The following is a 16,647-nucleotide window of genomic DNA, read 5'->3' as shown; positions in this document are numbered from 1 at the left end:
GCACGATCTTGTATCATTCATAAATGTAGTTATGGGACTTTTTTTTTTTTGATGCCAACTGTATCATTCACAATAGAAAATATGTAACAATAGCACATAAAATAAATCCCTAGTAAAGATCCTGTGTTGAAATACCTTTTCTTAGTTTGAAGTTGCCAAGAGAAGCTTTTGGCCAGCAAAGCTGCAGGGCAAAAGCCTTTAAATTCATTTCCCTTCAACTAGGAAGCTTGTGGTGTGTAACACTTGATGCCTTATCACTACTAGAGCTTTTTGTTGATGAAGCCTAGGAATGGCTAGCCTAGGGATGTTGTTTGTATTCTTTGTGGAGTCACTATGCTCATGCCCCTCATAGGCTGTCTGTTCTTCTTTCCCTTCTTATTTCTCCTATTCTTAGACTTCTTCCAAGTCACAGTAAACAGAACAATGCCAGAGGGAACCAAGACAGGTCCAACTCCATGTTGTATCAGTGACTCATACTTGTGAAGCATGTTAAAATTTCTAAATCAGATTTTTAAACAATTGAATACATACTAGGAGAATTTTTAATGCTTTACATTTGAAGCAGTTTCAAACTTAACACTGAAGTTATAAGAATAGTGTGAAGGACTTCTGTTTATCTTTTATCTAGATTTGCTAAATTTGAACATTTTATACTTGGTTTATCATTCTTTTTTTTGAATTATTTGATATTAAGAGTATGAAGAGTTAATAAGTTTAAATAATTACTAGTTAATTATAATAGCTACTATTTATTGTACAGTTACTGTAGTCAGGCATACTGTATAATAGAAACTTTATGTACAGTAACCTCATATAGTCCTTATGGCCTGATGAGGTAAGTAATAGTATTATGTTGAAGCTCAGGAAAGTTTAGATAAAGGGTATGTAGCTGGTGAGATAACTATAAGTTGTATTGAAGTCAGTGTGGCTTCAAAGCCAGTGGACAGGACACCCTGTCCTCCTAGGTGAACTATATCCTGCATACAAAGATTAAAAAATCACTGCTTAGTCATTTTTTGCTGAAGGTGAGGAGTGTAGCATGGACCTGGAAAAAGGTCTTCAAGTCATTCTCCACCCCTCATTCTACCTTGCTTTATAATCACTGAGTTAAGCCTCGCAAAAGAGTGAAAACAAAGCATGCAGATAAACAAAGGATTAAGCAGCTTTTTTTTTATAACAATGGATGTACATATTTTCTTTCATTCATGGCTTTTGCTTCCCTCTTTGCAGGCCAAGCAGATAGAACTTCAGTTCACTATTGGTGAAGCCATTACCAGTGCTGCAATAGGAACTAGTTCTGTGGCTGCCCGAGATGCCTGGCTAGTGACTGAAGAAGAATATATTCCTCCTTCTGGTACCAAATATTCAACTAATTGATTTATGTTTTCTATATCACACTTGAACCAAATAAATTATGAACTCAGTTTCTTGTACTTATACATGCTGTACTAATGTCGTTCAATTAAGGAAAATAGTTGATAGAAGAAAAGTAAACATGAAATCAGTGAGAACTTCTAAAAGGCCTTTGGCAAACAGGACAGGGAGTTATCAGTGAATTCCTTCAAACTTCTGCTATTTTCGTTAGGATTAGTGTATTTAGCCAGTTTCAGAGTTTGAGATGTAGCAGTTTCCAAGTGATGTATCCCTTAAATTCTTTGTTACATAATAAAGCTTCAGTGTCTTGCTAGCCCTAAAGGTGCACTGACTCTTAGTGATTGCACATTGGGGGTGGGGGGCGTTGTATGGTTTCTGACTATATATTATAGATTTAAGGTTTAAAATATCTGTGGTTTGTCTTGAATTTGAAATTGAAAATCTATTTCAATATTTGAACCAGAATTTCTATTTTAATCCTTAAAACAAAGTGTTTAGATTTTATTTTCTTAGTTGGAAATTAAAATATAATGTTCTCATGGTAATTATTCTGTTGTGAATTATATTGTGTTATGAGACATTAATTTAGGTATTGCACTTAACACACTGCATTACTTTGTTACCTATTATTGTATTAGCTACCATAAAGAAATTTAAGGGAAATAGAAAAATACTTTTAGCTTGCATTATAGTTAGGACAACTGTGGATTGACAGAAGCTGAATTAAAGTCACTTCTCTGAGGTTTATCTTTGAATGCACATGAGATAAAGCAATGAGAAATTTGTAAAAGAGAAAGCAGTTACTCAAGGAAGCCACCATTGTTAACAAGGAGGTAATCAAATGTGAAGTGGAAATTCCTAGGTTGCATGTGAGAGGTGATATCAGGTCTGACAGAACTGAGGGTTCATACTGAACAGTGGCTTTGCCGTAAGAGGCATATTTTGTAAGTCCATGGATTTTCACATAGTGACTTAAGGAAAAGAATAATAGGGAGGTTTCTATGCTGATTTTTATACTTTTGAACTTCATATGTTGTCTCAAACTTTTTGGAAGATTGGATCCTGCTTGGCTTTCTGTTCATGCAGAAGAATGTCAAATTGTCCACTAAATCAACATTTAGTTCCCTCATCTTTATGTTTTCAGGGAAAGGAAAATATAACATATTGTGGAGAAGTGGTGCCTATGAATCTGTTACCCTGAAATTTAGTCATGCATATTCTGTTATTCTCAGCCGAATGCTACTTGCCCCAATATCTGTATTGTTTGTTACAGTCAGTAATCTTGCTGTGAATGGAAAGAAGAGCATTTGAAAAGCAAGTTAGGGCCTAGTCCTAGGCAGGTTAGTCCCTAGTCCTTGGGACTCTAGTATGGGCTGCTTACTTGGTGATTGTAGTACCCAGATAGAACTATAGTAGCTGGCTATATTGTAGTTATGGGAAAGTAAAAGAAGGGATTTCATATGACTCTCAGAACTAGTTTAATGTGGTCAGTGAGAGACGGTGAAATGGGGTGAGAAGTTGCAGGTTAGTAAGGGAATCAGTTGTCTCTATACTGCTGACAGGTCAATTAAGATGCAAATGGAAAAAGAAAAGATGAAAATTGAAAAGTGATTATTGGACTTAGCAAGCAGCAGGAAGATAATTGGTGACTTTTATGAGTAATTTCTTTGGCAAAGAAAAGGTAAATGGCTGATTTGGAGTAGGTTTAAGAAAAATTAAGAGGAAGGAAAAGTTTGATCATGAGTATGGAATTGTTTTGAATGTGTTTTTTCTTTTTTAAAATTTGTTCTAATTGGTTATATGTGATAATGGAATGTATTTTGGTTTATTGTATACAAATGGAGCACAGCTTTTCATTTCTCTGGTAGTATATGATGTAGAGTTACACCATATATGTGGTCATGCACGTACCTGGGGTGATGTTGAATGGTTTGATGTAAAGCAGTGATTTCTTAACAGGAGGAGTGAGACTTTGGTAATGTCTGGGTACTGGGGAAGATGGGTGCTACTAATCTCTAATGGGTAGAGGCAAGGTATCCTACAATGCATAGGACAGATCGCCACAGCAAAGAATTACCTAGCCAGAAATGTTAGCAGTGTTGATGTTGAGAAGCCCAGAAGTAGTGAAGGAAAAGAGATAAATGCATGGTAGCTGGAGAAGTAAAGTGAAGTCAAAAGAGTTTCGCTTATTTGTTTTTAAATGGAAGTTAAGAAAGATCTAGTAGAAAAAGTAAAATTTTTGAGACTGGAGAGGGTGGGATAATTTTTCATTCTAGGGAATTAAAATTATCTGAATTTCTTTGAAAGGTTATTTAAGCTTATCTCAGGTTTTAAAGTGAATAATTATTGATTTCTTCAGATATTATACTTTCAGTCATTTGAATTTTAATTGATTATGAAATCATTATATTGAGTAATTATTGGTTTCAATTGAATTTTCTCAGGAAAATATATTTAGTTTTTTTAATCATTAACTTCCTTTGTTTTTCCTTAGGCTCCAAAGTGAATGATGTAGTCCCCTGGGTGTTGGATGTGATTTTAAATAAACACATCATCAGCCCCAACCCACATGTGAGGCAAGCAGCCTGTATCTGGCTCCTTTCCCTTGTGAGGAAGCTTAGTACCCATAAGGAAGTGAAGGTAAGCCTTGCTCCCAGCTCTGTTGGAAACCACAGTATTTAAGAATGAAAGGTCAGAAGGAAAGTGTATGAAGGTGAGGGTAATAGCAGGGATTTTAAAATAAGCTGTGCATTAAGGAAGGATGGTGGTTGGTAGATACTGATTGGAAGATGATACTTGAAGGTATAAGGTCAGAAGTACTAAGGATGGGAGAGGCTCAGTATTAGACTACCTGTGAGTGGCACAACTTTGGGTAATTTGTACATCTATGAAGATGAGGGTGCAGCAGGGTTTGTGACTACCTTGATCGTCAGGGTTCTTGTATTCTTAAGATCAAGTTTTTAACTCTCTCAAAGAGGTAGAGTTACAGTGTTCTAATGCCTTTTTTCTTCTTTCAGTCTCATCTTAAAGAAATTCAGAGTGCATTTGTTTCAGTTCTGTCAGAAAATGATGGTAGGTTGTCAGTAAATATTTTATTTTTAAGCTTCATTAAACTTGTATTTTATATTTCAAAAAGTTTGGATTAATGAACATAAAAGAACTTTTTGAACTATTTTACATAGCTCAAAAACAAAATAAAATTAAATTCTTAGTTTTAAGGGTAATAATTATATTAATGATTAAGAAAAGAACCCTGAATTTCTGATTAGGGTACAGGAAATTAAAATCCTTATTTCATTTTTAAAAATCACTTACTTCACTTAGCATGATATTCTCCAGCTTCATCTATTTACCTGCAAATGCCATAATTTAATTCTCTTTTAATGCTGAGTAATATTCTATTTTGAATTCAAGTTAATGCAACTTTTAAACATGTTTTTAGAACATGTTCTTCAGCTTTGTACTTAAAAATGGAGCTGTGGCCTTCTTTAATATTAGTACCTGTACTAAGTATTTTCTTCTATTTCTTATTACCTTTCCTCTCTGATTGAGGCTAGGAGAGGTAAATGCATTATACAAATAAATAGTTGATTTGTTTTATAACTTTTAAAATCATACAATCTTGTATTGACCTTTCAGTTTAAAAATTGAACGTAGGTATTCTGTGAGGCTTTTTAAAATCTCTTCTGTGTACTACTTAACAATGATATTTTGTTACTATGTACCCTGTGGTAATAGGTCTATCTATACTGTCTTGGTTTGTGAGTTGGATTTTCTGTGATGTAATTCTCATTACAGTGACTCATGTGCCATGTCCACTGAGATTTTCAGCGAAATAGGCTGATTGATTCTGTGTTTTTTTAATTAAACACTTTGACCCACTCCCCTGCCTTTTTTTTTTTTTGTGTGTGTGTGGTGCTCTCTCACTGAACTACATCCTCAGGCCCTTTTTTAAAAAAATTTTTTTTTAAATATTTATTTTTTTTAATTTTCGGTGGACACAACATCTTTGTTTGTATGTGATGCTGAGGATCGAACCTGGGCCGCTCGCATGCCAGGCGAGCGTGCTACCGCTTGAGCCACATCCCCAGCCCTCCTCAGGCCCTTTCTATCTTATCTTTATTTTTGGATTTTTTAGTTTTTGTTCTGGGGATTGAACCTAGGGGTATTTTACCACCGAACTACACCTCCAGTTCTATTTATTTATAGTTAGACACAATACCTTTATGTGGTGCTGAGGATCAAACCCAGGGCCCTGCACATGCTAGGGAGGTGCTCTACCGCTGAGCACTCCAGCCCATCCCCAGTTCTTTTTTGTTTTTCATTTTCAGATGGAGTCTTTCTTAGTTGCCTTTGCTGGTCTCAAACTTGCCATCCTCCTGCATTAGCCTCCTGAATAGCTGGGATTACTGGCATTTGTACTTGATACCATTTTTTTTAAAAAATTGGATGCATTTTATTCTCTTCCTATTAGATGCTTTACTTCAAAAGGGCAACTTTAAAAAAAATTTTTTTATTTGTTCTACATGACAGCAGAAATACATCATTGTACCTAGATGGAACACAACTTTTCAAATCTTGAGTTGTACACTCTATAGAGTCACACCATTTGTGCAGTCATACATGTACCTAGGGTATTGATGTCCTTCTCATTCCACCATCTTTCCTACCCACATGCCCGCTGCCCTTCACTCCCTCCCTTTGCCCAATCCAAAGTTCCTCCATTCTTCCCATGCCCCCTCCCCGCATTTTGGATCAACATTCACTTATCAGAGAGAACATTTGGCTTTTGGTTTTTTGGGGATTGGCTTACTTCACTTATCGTGATATTATCCAACTTCATCTGTTTACCTGCAAATGCCATATTTTATTCTCTTTTAATGCTGAATAATATTCTATTTTAAATTCAAGTAGTCAGAATTTTTAAGAATATTATAATTTTATCCTTTTTTTTTGGTAGAACTTAGCCAAGATGTTGCCTCCAAAGGCCTTGGGTTGGTTTATGAACTAGGCAGTGAACAAGATCAACAGGAATTGGTGTCTCTGCTTGTTGAAACACTTATGACTGGCAAAAGGTATGGTGAGCTTGAACATTTCACATTTGAACATAGCAAGTGTGTGTACTTACAGAGAGAATATGCTATGAAATAAAAATTATCTCATTATACACTGTTTACTTTAGAAATATGCCAGTTAGTCAGACTTTGAAGTTTGAATGGTCCCAGCACAATTAAAGCATTGGATTAGAAAAATACTGTAATTACTGATGGCTAAATGAAAATTAAGATGTGAAGAAGTGTGTACATCATTTGTAGTCTGATCCGTGAGGTATATAGGAGGAAGTCAGTCTTACTCTTGGTTGTCCTTTATGTTGCTTTCCCTGTGGCAAAGTTGCTTTTAAATGTGTGACCACGTTTAATTCAGTGTAACTTTGTATGGGCTGTCACTTACATATGTTAATTTGTTCATTTAAAATTTGGTTTTACAACATCCTCAGCTTAATGGAAAAGAGTAGTTGACTTTTACATCTTGAGTATAGTAGGCACTTGATAGGAAGTTCAGTTTTACCAGTTTGCAAATGAAACATGTCTTTAGTTGAATGCTGGTATGGAAAGTTTGAGACTGATTTAAATTCTTATTTTGGTGTAGAGCTAAACATGAAGTTTCTGGAGAGACAGTTGTGTTTCAAGGGGGAACCCTTGGCAAAACACCGGATGGGTAAGTATGCCAAATCCATTGATGATTTAGTGTAGAATTATTTTTTTTTCCTTCTTCCCTCCTCCCTCCCTTCCCTTTCCTTCCCTTTCTTCCCTTCCATCCCTTTCTTTCCAGTTTGGTAAACCTAGCAGTGAGGAAGTTTCTATCCTTACAGAAATGTTGTTTGTTGGTGGAGAAAGAAAATTTGTAAGGGAAAGCCTACTCTTTTATATTAGGTTTGCTGGCAATAGACTCTGAGATGCAGATTTGTATGCTGGAAGTTCATTGGGGAGTTCCTTAGTGGGAACAAGCAAGCAGGATAAGGCCAACAGGAGTGGAAAGGTCTGAATTGCTTTCATTACCGCAGTGGATACTGAAAGTCAGAGGAGCTTTCTGCTGGAATGGGATGGCCCTTCATTTTTCCTGCTTTGAGACACAAAGCCTACACCCTTATGTTCCCTCTTTAGGCCTTTATATCTCTTCAATGACTAGCTATTGGTGGTGGGTTGCTCAGTGGGAGACCTTGACCCTGAGGCTCTGAGGGCAGTTTGGGAGACTGACTAAGCCAAGTGCTTTCAGCTCTCAGGTAATTCAGTCCTGAGTGAGGACATGGCAGCATAGCTTGGCTTCTAGTATACCTTTAGTGGGGCAACCTGATATTTTAGAGTTCATCAGTTCAGCATTTCAATTAATTCCTTGAGCTTTACCTTCTTTATTTTATCACTATTCCACCGTGATTATATTTTACTTTTGCTCTAAGAATTGTTGGGTAAATGGGTGTAGCTTGTCAGTTTGCCTTGCTGTGGTCTCTTTGACAGGCAAAAGCTGCAGGCTGTTAATTCTGTCCTATGTTCTCCTGTAGCTCACCGTTTTCACATCAAAAATTGTGATTTTATAGTGCTAAAGATTGAACGCAGGGCCTTGCAATTGCTAGGCAAGTGCTCTACCACTGAGCTATGTCTTGAGCTCCCAAAGTTGTTCTTATTCTACTTGCTCTCCAGATAGACCTCTTCTGCGTTTTTTAAAAAATTGCTCACTTTTCACAAGATAACACAAAATGATCAGCTATTTGAGCAAATATTATTGGTTTAGAGGAAAAACTCCACAAAGAATCAGGATTAGAGTGGTCTAACTTTAAAAAGACTTATGGGAAACAAATGTCTTTAAATGACATATGATTATAAGAGAGATTTGTGTACCATATAATGAGGAGTTATTGAGTTGCCCCCTAAGGCGGTTAGAGCTCCACCTGGGAGTTATGGGTACATTTAGGTTATTTACCAGCAGCAATATAGAGGGGCTTAGGAATTGTTGATAATTGAAGTAGGTGACTTTTTGTATTCTCAACCAACTTTTTTTCCCCATGGTGATGAGATAATTCAGTATGAGAAATTGAGTGGAAGTGTAATTTTAAAGTAGCCTAGTAATATTGATGCAGTTTGTATTAGACCAGAGGTAGAGAAATGTATTATTGCATACTTCCTTTGGTTTGTTTGTTTCTAAGCCAGGGCCTTTCTACTTACAAGGAGCTTTGTTCTCTGGCAAGTGATCTTAGTCAGCCAGATCTGGTGTATAAATTTATGAATCTGGCCAACCATCATGCAATGTGGAACTCAAGGAAGGTAAGTTGCTGTCACTGGGCAGTTTTTCTTTTTTACTTCTAAAACAAAGCATGCTATGTTGGCAGGCAGTAGCAGTTGATTGACTTTGTAAAATCTGTGTCTGAGAGCCTTACTACCACATGGCTACTATTACTGATTGGTAAGGAAGACCCAATAAATCAGGCTCTGTTTAGGATTAAGTTTGGGAGGGAGATTTTATTATTCCCATTTATTTAATGCTAATATTTTAACTGCAATAGGTATGTCTGAGCCACTTTATCTTATTACTTTTAGGGTGCTGCTTTTGGTTTTAATGTAATTGCTACAAGAGCTGGAGAACAGCTGGCTCCTTTTCTGCCTCAACTAGTTCCTCGTCTTTATCGTTATCAGTTTGATCCCAACCTTGGCATTCGACAGGCCATGACAAGTATTTGGAATGCATTGGTCACTGACAAATCAATGGCAAGTATTTGTGAACTCTCATGTGTTAGGAAAATGCTATAGCTTGTCTGAGGTCCCAAAGTACCCATATTTCTTTCTACTTTCTACCTAACTACTTATTTGTTTTAATAAATAAGCTTTCTTTCAATTATTGCTTTCTTCCTTCTTTCACAATATCAAAGGTGCTTACAACAGCAGTTATTAAAATCTCAAAAATAGAAAAAACCTAAGTGTCTGCTGGAGGATGGTTAAGGAAATGGTAGTGTATTCAAACAAATGGAATATTGTATGTTGATGCTGTGGAGAATGAGTTATAGTGTGACCTCCAAGGAGTTCCCTTTCCTGGGGAGACAGACAGGGAAACAAGCAATTACCATGTATTGTTTTTCTCTCATGATTTTTTATCAACTGGTTGTTTGTACAATTAGATATTAGAATTTCTCAGGATGTGCCTGAGTACCACCTCTTAAATTTTCTCAGCTTTCTCTATACCGTTCCATGGCTTATCAAAGTTATCTTTATTGTGATGGTTTCTAGTCCTGTACTGGCCCAGATGTGGCCTGTGCTCCAGATATGTGTTTCTGATTGCCTGCTTGAGACCTTCACTTGGCTCTTGTTTCAATATCATTAACTTATCCAGAACAGGACTGAAAAAAAAATATAACTACCTTCTTATATTCTCCTCACTGTTTATATACTTATCCAAACCAGGAAACTTGGTATCATTCTTGATTTTTATCTGTATCTTACCCCTACTTCCCAAATGAATTCAGTAGCAATTTCTGTTGATGATGCTTTCAAAGTCTTCCTTGACTCCACTCTTCTTCTTTCCCTAATTCTATCCTGATGACTAGGTCACTATTATCCTCCTCTTTTTCTTTACCTTCCTTTTTTAATGATCAGCTTAGTAGCAGGTGATTTTTAAAAAAAGGCAGATTGCATCATGGCTTTGCAATTCACTTTGTATAAATACCATGATCCCTACAATGCTTTATATAAGTGCCTGCACATGATGTGGCCCTTTCCTCTTCTGTCTGATACTAGGTTGAATGTATTCCTGTTCGTAGCGGAAGGTACTTGAGGGTGCAGCTTTGTAGGCTCAGTGAGTTCCATTTGCTCTAGGAGAGTATGTGGTACCTCTGGGTCAGCCAAAACCTAATAGGCCAGGGGCCTTGTAGGTCTGAATTCTAGGATCTTGAGATGTGATCATCATTTCTGAGTGGGTGAAAGGTGAAGCTTCAATTGTGATGAGATTACCTATGTTAGCTAGAGGAGGGGATATAGGAAGCTATCATTTGTTCAATGTTAATGAGTTATTTATCTCTCTCTCTCTTGTTTTCTGATGTATAAGTGAGCATAACATAACTCTTCTACCTACAAGATTAAAAGTGGAAAAGCTACAAGTTATAGGAGTCTTTGGATTTATTGGCATAAACCCCGACTCTACTGTCAATTTGTCATTATTACAAAGTTATTAAATGTATATCAGAACAGAGGCTTAAAAGTTGAAATTCATCTTTCATCATGAACGATCACAGTACTTCTTCATGAAACAGATGCTATGCAAGGTACTGGAGATACAGAGATGAGATATCATCCCTGCTCTTGAGGTCCTCGGTGTAGTGGAGCAGTGCATTTACTGGATGGTCTGATATGATGCATTGTAAGAAGTTGCCATGGGTTCACAGAGGAGAGTCCTTAGGACAGTCTTTTCTGATTGGTGGCTAATTGGAGTTTGAGGGATGAATAGGAGTTTATAGGTAAAGGAAGTATGTGCCAAGGAATGGAGATAAGAGAGAACAGATACTTTTGAAGCTAAATGAGTCACAGAAGCTTTGTATGCATGCCCAGGTTATTGGACTTTCAGCTTTGCATTTCAGAATGATCACTCTGATAGCTTACAGCAACCAAAGTGGGGAGAGATGTGTAGGCCGAGATGCCTGGGGAGACATGTAGGCTGTTTAATACAGAAAATGGGCCAGTATGGTTGAGAAGTGAATAATTTGATTGTTGATGGCTTTTATATTTTTAACATTATCTTTTTGCATTCATTAGGTGGATAAGTATTTGAAGGAAATTCTTCAAGATTTGGTTAAGAATCTTACTAGCAGTATGTGGCGAGTTCGAGAATCCAGGTATCATTTTTGAAATATAAGAATAGTTAAATACAAATGAAATTTTTTTCCTTTTAATTTCCAAGTTTTTTACTTTGTGAAGAAGGAATAAAATAAAACTACTTATTTCTGGTTTGCTTATGTAATTATTTTTCTTTAGTTTATTTTAAACTCTTATCAGTAGTTTTCCTATGTTAGTTTATATAAATATTAAATTAAAGAAGGGATTGGGGATTTAGCTCAATGGCAGTGTGCATGCCTAGCATGCAGAAGACCTTGTGTTTGGTCCTTGGCCCTGGGGGGAAAAAAAGAAGAAATTAAAGAAGCTGAAGATCAGTTTGTTAAATTGGTAGACAGCTAGGTAATCTGATATACTTTCATGACTTTGTATGGTAGCATGTATTTATCTATGCATTTTATATTCATTCAGTATTTGCTATGTGCTTGACAATGTATTAGGCGCTAAGGGCACAATGGTGAGTAAAACATGGCATATTGTATCAAAGGCATTGTCTTATAGTTGTGGGAAACAAATGTTTGATGATTGTAAAGGCCAAATATATGTGATATATTTGAGGTACTAAGAAAGGATAATCATGATCTGGAATCTATATGAATGTTTCATAGTAACATATTGAGTTTTCTTGATCAAATTAATTTTTTTTTTTAGTTGTTGATGGACCTTTGTTTTATTCCTTTATTTATATGTGGTGCTGAGAATCGAACACAGTGCCTCACACATGTGAGGCAAGCACTCTACCACTGAGCCACAACACCAGCCCTTTTGATCAAATTTGCAATCAATTTTTTGTTTTTGTTCTTGTTTTCAGCTGTTTAGCTTTGAATGATTTATTGAGAGGAAGACCCCTAGATGACATCATTGATAAACTTCCAGAAATTTGGGAAACGCTTTTTAGAGTACAAGATGATATCAAGGTATTATAGAAAGAAATAAATCTGCATTTATTTGTTGAATAGCTTAATATGGAATTGTAAAAATATGTTATATATTTTGAAATTCCATATCCAGTTTTTAAAAAAAAACACAGTCTCTTATCATAATTTTAGCTTTCATTTGTCTCTGAAGTTGTAAGGGTGATATCTTTAGATCTAAATTGAATTGACTTACAAAAAGAAAAATGGTGACTAACTTTTTCAATAGAGATCGCTCATGCTTTTAGATTAGGGACAAACAATTGTTTTGAAATAATTCATAATAATTCTACTTTGGTCAGTTTCGTAAATTGGGTTAGTCATTCCCAAATAAAGTGATTAATGAAAAGTTTCTCTGAATTTTTCTTGGGCATCTTAGTCACCTTCATATCACTATAACAAATGCCCAAGATAATTTACAAATAGAAGAGGTTTATTTTAGCTCACAGTTTTGGAGATTCCAATTTGTGATTGATGAACCCCATTGTTTCGGGCCTGTGCTGAGGCAGCACATAGGAACAGTAGCATGTGGTAAAGTAAAACTATTCACTTCGTAGCAAGGAAGCAAAGAGAAGGATCAAGAGACCAAAGTCTTACAGTCTCCTTTAAGGGCATACCCCCTATGACCAAAGGACCTCTGATTAGGCCCCACCTCTCCAAGGTTTTACCACCTCCTAATAGTACCATTCTAGGGACCATGTCTTTGATAAATAGACCTTTGGGGATCACTTAGTATCCAGACTATAGCATTGGGCTAATCTAAATTTTGGATACTTTGATATATTTAGGCACTTCAGGCTTGTCTTTTTGCCTTATTCATTAGAAATTTTTTAATCTTTTAGAATCCTCACAAAGATCTTTATTTATTTATTTTTATGATACATTTAATTTCTGAACTATTAGACTTTATGACTAATTTTTTTGTAAGGTCAAAATAGGTCATACCCAATTTTTAAAAATAATAATATGGCATACGTTCCTTGTTGAGTGTAGAATCTCGTGTGTGTGTGTGTGTGTGTGTGTGTGTGAGATGTATGTATATATTTTAATGATATTGAAAGTAGAGACTTTTTACTGTAGGGTTTGAGGCAGTTAATTGTGTATTGTAGGGAGTTAAGAATGAATTCTCGAAGTTGTCTGATGCCAACTTTTCCTCCTTTTTAGGAGTCTGTACGAAAAGCAGCTGAACTAGCTCTGAAAACTCTGAGCAAGGTGAGAACTCTCATATCCCTATGGGGATGGAATAGGGCAGGTTTTGTATGACTTTGACAATACTTTATTTTTTGTCACATGAGATCTCATTTAGTTGCTGGGTAATTGGCTTCCCTTTTTAGTTCACTGTTTTTATAATGGATGAGAAAGCAGTACATAAGAGTACTAATATCTTAAACAACATCCCTTTGATCTCTAAATGGTGAGCATTTGTAGGCCTTTACATAAGGTGTGACTTGCACCCTGAAGAACACATTGCTCTCTTAGATCAAGCAACATCTGTCTTTTATCATCTTTCATATTTATGATATTGGAAAGCTTTTTGAAACTAAATAGTCTGCCACTTGAAATTGATTTTGTTATTTATCAGGGACTTTTACATCAAATTGCATAAACTTTGCAGTGGTAAAACTGGATCTTAAATCCAGGTGTTTCACATTTCAGATTTGTGCTCCTTATTGGCATATTATCCTATCACTGAAAATTATTAATGAGATGGTGATGATGATACTTTAAACCTTCTTTGAAGTGTTTTTTAAATTCATTTTCACATTTTATTTTCAACTCTTTTGTTCCCCATTTCACAAATTTAGAGAGTAAAATGCCTTGCTAAATTTTCTGACTTAGTTATTGGTGGACCTAAGACTCAATACCAGTACTCATTCCTCTGTCTTTCCATATAATGTGAGAGTGTAGACTTATTTATTCTTTTACTAAGAGTGAAATGAAAATCATTTTGTCATATGAATGCTTTATTGGCTTAGAGGTCAGTTTCACTAATGTCCGTACTCTTTGTATGTGAGGTTTGTGTGAAAATGTGTGACCCTGCCAAAGGAGCAGCTGGCCAGAGAACCATTGCTGTCCTTCTGCCTTGCCTTCTGGACAAAGGAATGATGAGTCCTGTGACAGAAGTTCGAGCCCTGAGGTATGGATCAATTGAATAAGTGAATGAATTGATTCCTTACTTATTTCCTAGTCATTCAGTAGGAATTGTTTCTGTGAATGTCTTGAAAATATGAAGAAATAGATTGAGAAGAATCTATTGAGGTAACTCAAACATTTAAGAAAAATTGTGAGTCAAATATTTTCAGGGTAACATTCTCAGGGGACCTTGTTTTTGGCTTGCATTCTAAGTTGTGTTATTTGTTGTTACTGGCCCCAGCCAGTACACATTTTCTAAATATTCCAGGTCCTCAAGAGCTTGCCAGTTGGTTATAACACTTAATAATGCTACTATTTTTCTGTTCTCAGTAAAATAATCTTTACAGTGATCATTAGTGGCTTCTGTATCCACTAGGTGGAAGGCTAATAGGGAATTTTGTGATGGTTCAAGCTAATCAAACCTGAATCCATTGATCACTGTTAAAACCATAAAAAGACATTATGTGCATCCCACAAAATTTGATAGGTAGGCCACTTAACAATGCATCCTATGAAAGATTACTATAGTCCCCCCCCCCACCCCCCAATAATTGAACCTGAACTCAATTTAACCTGTAAATCTGTACAGAGAAACATGTTAAATGATACAAATGGAATATAATTAGTGAGGACAAATTAAGAAAAGGAGGAAGGAGGGAATTCTTCAAAAAGATTCAAGGAATGCAGTCAATTATAATGGATGAATTCTGGATTCCTATTTCAACAAATCAACTTTTAAATATATTTGTGAAATAATCAGGGAAATTTGAATGTGAGATGATAAGAAAAAGTTGTTTACACACACACACACACACTTCTTCTGGTACTAGGGATTGGACCCCTGGGCCTCATACATATTAGACAAGCATTCTACTACTGAGCTACATCCTCATCCAGTTATTAATATTTTGAAAGTTTGAAAATGGCATTATGATTATGGTAAAAAGTCTTGATTATTAGAGATACATACTGAAGTTTAATTATAGGATATGCTTTGAAATAATACAGTAGCTGGAGAAAAATTGTGCCTGAATATATGGAAGAGTTATAAATGAAACAGAATTGGCCAATTATTGCTAATTGTTGGACAAGGGGGGAATACAAGGAATTTCATTTATGATCCTTTTTCCTTTCATATATATTTGAAAGTTTCTGTTATAAGAAATTAAAAAGAAAGTGCCAAGGGATGAAGGTCCTGGGTTCAATCCCCAGCACTCTCCCCACTGCCAAAATAAAAAAATAATTGCCAGGACCAGGCTCTGTAACCATGTAAGTATATGCCTAAATGCAGTGAACTGCAGAACATCCTCATGATTAGATCTGTAGGGTTATTACTTTTGGTAAAATTACTCAGGAGTTGTATTCTGTGTGTCTTACAGCATTAACACCCTTGTGAAGATCAGCAAAAGTGCAGGAGCCATGTTGAAACCACATGCACCAAAACTCATCCCCGCTCTGCTGGAATCCTTAAGTGTATTGGAGCCCCAAGTTCTCAATTATTTGAGCCTTCGGGCTACAGACCAAGAAAAGGTGAGTTTGTAGCACAAGTCTATTGGTAAGTATTATGAAGGAAAAGCCCTGTTAAGGTACTGAGGGTCTCAGTAATACTTCCAATGTCTTTAGATAGACTTCATGACTTTATGATATTTTCATCACATTACCACTCAGTTCCTGTAACCATATGCACATGCAGTGTTTTATTATTTTCTTGAGGGGGATGGCGAGTCTGGCTCATGTACATTATATATCTAATAAAAACTGACACCTTCATCTTAAAAAATGCATTAATATAAATTTAATACAGTTTTTTTGTTTTGTTTTTTTGCATGCTTGTTATTTTATGGGTTGGTTTCTACCTTCAGAGTTCTTCTATGGACCATCCCCTGTGCTACAAGTGAAGAAAGACTTTGTTGTTGTAGTTGAAGATTGTTCTGTTGTTCACATATGTTGGGATTGCCTTACTTTTGATCAGAGTCATTTGTTAAAATTGTAGATTAAACATATTCTGTGGAGCAAAATTAGAACAACACATAAGCCTATCGAGTAATCCCCTAGGAGTCTCTACTATTAAGTGTTTCCTGTGCCTTTTTTCAAATTCTTTATTTTATTTAAAAACTTTTTGTTTTTTATTTATGCATTATAGTTATATAGTGGTATTCATTGTGCCATATTCATACATGCACATAATATAACTATTTTAAAATATTTTTTAGTTGCTGCTATACTTTTATTTATTTATTTAATTTAATTTATTTATATGCAGTGCTGAGAAATGAACCCAGTCCCTCACACATGCCAGGCAAGTGTGCTACCGCTGAGCCCCAGCCCCAGCCCCCATAATATAATTTGATCAA

At 35.8% G+C, this 16,647-nt stretch overlaps 1 protein-coding gene across 4 annotated transcripts in view; it reads left to right on the top strand.

The window, feature by feature from the left end:
- The window catches only part of Ecpas (Ecm29 proteasome adaptor and scaffold), a 114,847-nt gene that overhangs the window by 80,196 nt on the left and 18,004 nt on the right, over positions 1 to 16,647 (top strand). For all 4 annotated transcript variants that reach the window (XM_027942974.2, XM_071600832.1, XM_071600831.1 and 1 more), the window contains 12 exons: positions 1,231 to 1,354; positions 3,869 to 4,014; positions 4,392 to 4,446; positions 6,335 to 6,449; positions 7,024 to 7,092; positions 8,576 to 8,693; positions 8,967 to 9,134; positions 11,169 to 11,248; positions 12,058 to 12,163; positions 13,325 to 13,372; positions 14,176 to 14,297; positions 15,673 to 15,823. In XM_027942974.2, the coding sequence (XP_027798775.2) occupies positions 1,231 to 1,354; positions 3,869 to 4,014; positions 4,392 to 4,446; positions 6,335 to 6,449; positions 7,024 to 7,092; positions 8,576 to 8,693; positions 8,967 to 9,134; positions 11,169 to 11,248; positions 12,058 to 12,163; positions 13,325 to 13,372; positions 14,176 to 14,297; positions 15,673 to 15,823 (1,302 nt within the window). The remainder of the gene's footprint in view (positions 1 to 1,230; positions 1,355 to 3,868; positions 4,015 to 4,391; positions 4,447 to 6,334; positions 6,450 to 7,023; positions 7,093 to 8,575; positions 8,694 to 8,966; positions 9,135 to 11,168; positions 11,249 to 12,057; positions 12,164 to 13,324; positions 13,373 to 14,175; positions 14,298 to 15,672; positions 15,824 to 16,647) is intronic.

The sequence above is a fragment of the Marmota flaviventris genome, chromosome 13 (assembly GCF_047511675.1).
Source record: "Marmota flaviventris isolate mMarFla1 chromosome 13, mMarFla1.hap1, whole genome shotgun sequence".
Taxonomy (NCBI): Eukaryota; Metazoa; Chordata; class Mammalia; order Rodentia; family Sciuridae; genus Marmota; species Marmota flaviventris.
This window is presented reverse-complemented; position numbering and strand designations above follow the sequence as displayed.